The 2,010-nt window shown below is 48.8% G+C and overlaps 1 protein-coding gene across 1 annotated transcript; it reads right to left on the bottom strand.

The window, feature by feature from the left end:
• Positions 1-954: 954 nt before the first annotated feature.
• On the bottom strand, positions 955-2,010 carry LOC125519511 (BTB/POZ and MATH domain-containing protein 2-like). The gene has a single exon (XM_048684298.2). It carries the CDS (start codon positions 1,819-1,821, stop codon positions 955-957), a length of 867 nt encoding a protein of 288 aa, XP_048540255.2. The 5' UTR covers positions 1,822-2,010.

Below are 2,010 nucleotides of genomic sequence, written 5' to 3'. Positions count from 1 at the left end.
CGCAGCAACCGCCCGCACCGGCCTCTCACCTCTCGCGCGGCGCTGGATCCCCTTCTTTGTCTCGCATGCGGAGCGCCGGATCTCCTTCTCCTTTTTCTCGCAGACGTAGCAACCGAGCAATTTCTACATTTTGTTTTACAATGGTAGTGCAGGCCAGTAGGCCAGTAGGCCCAATTGAACGTAAGATGCCCAAAAAAGCCACCGGAGCAGCAGCCCGAAAAGTTCAGTGTAGCCTGACACGCGAGTTAGCATGCACACGAGATTTAGGTGGGACTAACAACAAATCTGACGACCGAAAATGATTAGACGTGGCGATCCAATGATTAGAAATGTTGATGGCCTAAAAGGGCTGGGAGGGTTCTCAGTTTTAATGTATCTAAAAATGTACGCCTTGTCTCTTAGAAGTTTTGGATATATCTAGGTTAACTCCAACTCCATCGTTTCCAATGAATAAGCCATATTTTAAATTTAAATCTCCAATCCTAGGAAATAATAGAATTAAAAGGGCAAAAACGAAGTGAAAACACCTTTTCTCCTACTTTTTCTTAAAAAAATAATTTCTCTCCCAATTTAATTAAGGAAATCACTAGATGTTTGCACAAAGTTCCAAAGTGCAGCATGTAAAGAAATAGCAACATCCTGGAGGATACGAAGATCCCCTCTTACAGGAAACTTTTAGGAAACATCCGCACACATGCTACAACGTAGCGAGCAACAAAGGTACGAAACTGAAGAAAGCAATTCGTTGCAAAGCAGACGACCTCATCCATGAGTGATCCAAGGGCACCCACCACCTTGACCTGCAAAACACGTCGGCTACTACAATCTTCTAGATCGAATTTGAAGAGCCTTCATTTCCTTTTCCATTTCCTTCTGCAATGACAAAGAGAGTAAACAAGGCACGCGAAAAAATTGACGGAATATATGAAGAGCTAACATTAATATGGAGAAGTCCTACTTTGCCGGTAGAATGCCAAGGATCATGTCCTTCATAAGAGTGGGGCAGCTCCTGCAGAAACCATCAAAGCCATTCGTGGACACCACTGCCCTCAGGTTGTCCGGACACCGGAGGAACTTGCAACACGCCTTCTTCAGCCCGTCACAGCCATGCTGCTCGGCAAGCCCTAGTATGGAGGTCACCGTGCTCACGTCTATGTGCTCACGAAGCTTCTTCTCGCACATCGCCCGAAGTGTTGGGAGGTTGTACCTGTCTGCCGCGAGGAGCAAGTGCTGCAGCAGGGCGCCCTCATTTTCATCCGCGACGATCACTGGAAATGAGTCACTGTAGATGAACCCAAGCATGGCCTTGAATACCGTAGCATCCATATCATCTATATGCACGGTGGCGGTCGTGGACGTACCTTCCTTCATGGGGCCAAAGATAGCTGCCCTAAAGACCGTAGACCGGGCCGCGAGAATACACATATGAGTGGTGAATGTCTTGTGGCTCACATGGAAGACCACGTCGGTGCCCTCCCCAGCCTGGAGAAAGTCGGTGAAGTTCTGTTGCATGTTGAAAGGTGGCACTGTAATGAATGCGGTGTCCCATGTTCGATTTAGGACCACGACGTCGCACCGGATGGTGAAACTGTCGTTCTTGAGATGTTTGTCCAAGACTGCCCTCTCGATGTACTTAAACGCATCAGTGCACTCGCCTCGTAGCTCTAGTATTTTGCTACCATGGATACGTGCCAGCTCTTGCTTGTCAGTCGCGTCAACGAAGCTAAACTTGATGTGCGCCTTCATGGGCCCTTCTGTGGTGTCTACTTTCTCGTCGAGAAAAACACAAAGTACTACGACGCCCGTTTTCGCCCAGGTCATAAAGTGCAGGATTATACACGATTTTCCAGCGGTAGCCTCCGACGGAGAAACAGTGAGATATGTTGGATTCGCGCATGCGCGAGTGGCCTTGGACGACAAGCAAGTGGTACCCGTTGGCGCTGGGGCAGGTAGGAGAGCTGTCAGCGCCTAGGAGCTCACGGTGACGACAGATACACCGGCGAATGACAT

Source organism: Triticum urartu, chromosome 7A (assembly GCF_056163025.1).
Source record: "Triticum urartu cultivar PI428250 chromosome 7A, HENAU_Tu73, whole genome shotgun sequence".
Taxonomy (NCBI): Eukaryota; Viridiplantae; Streptophyta; class Magnoliopsida; order Poales; family Poaceae; genus Triticum; species Triticum urartu.
This window is presented reverse-complemented; position numbering and strand designations above follow the sequence as displayed.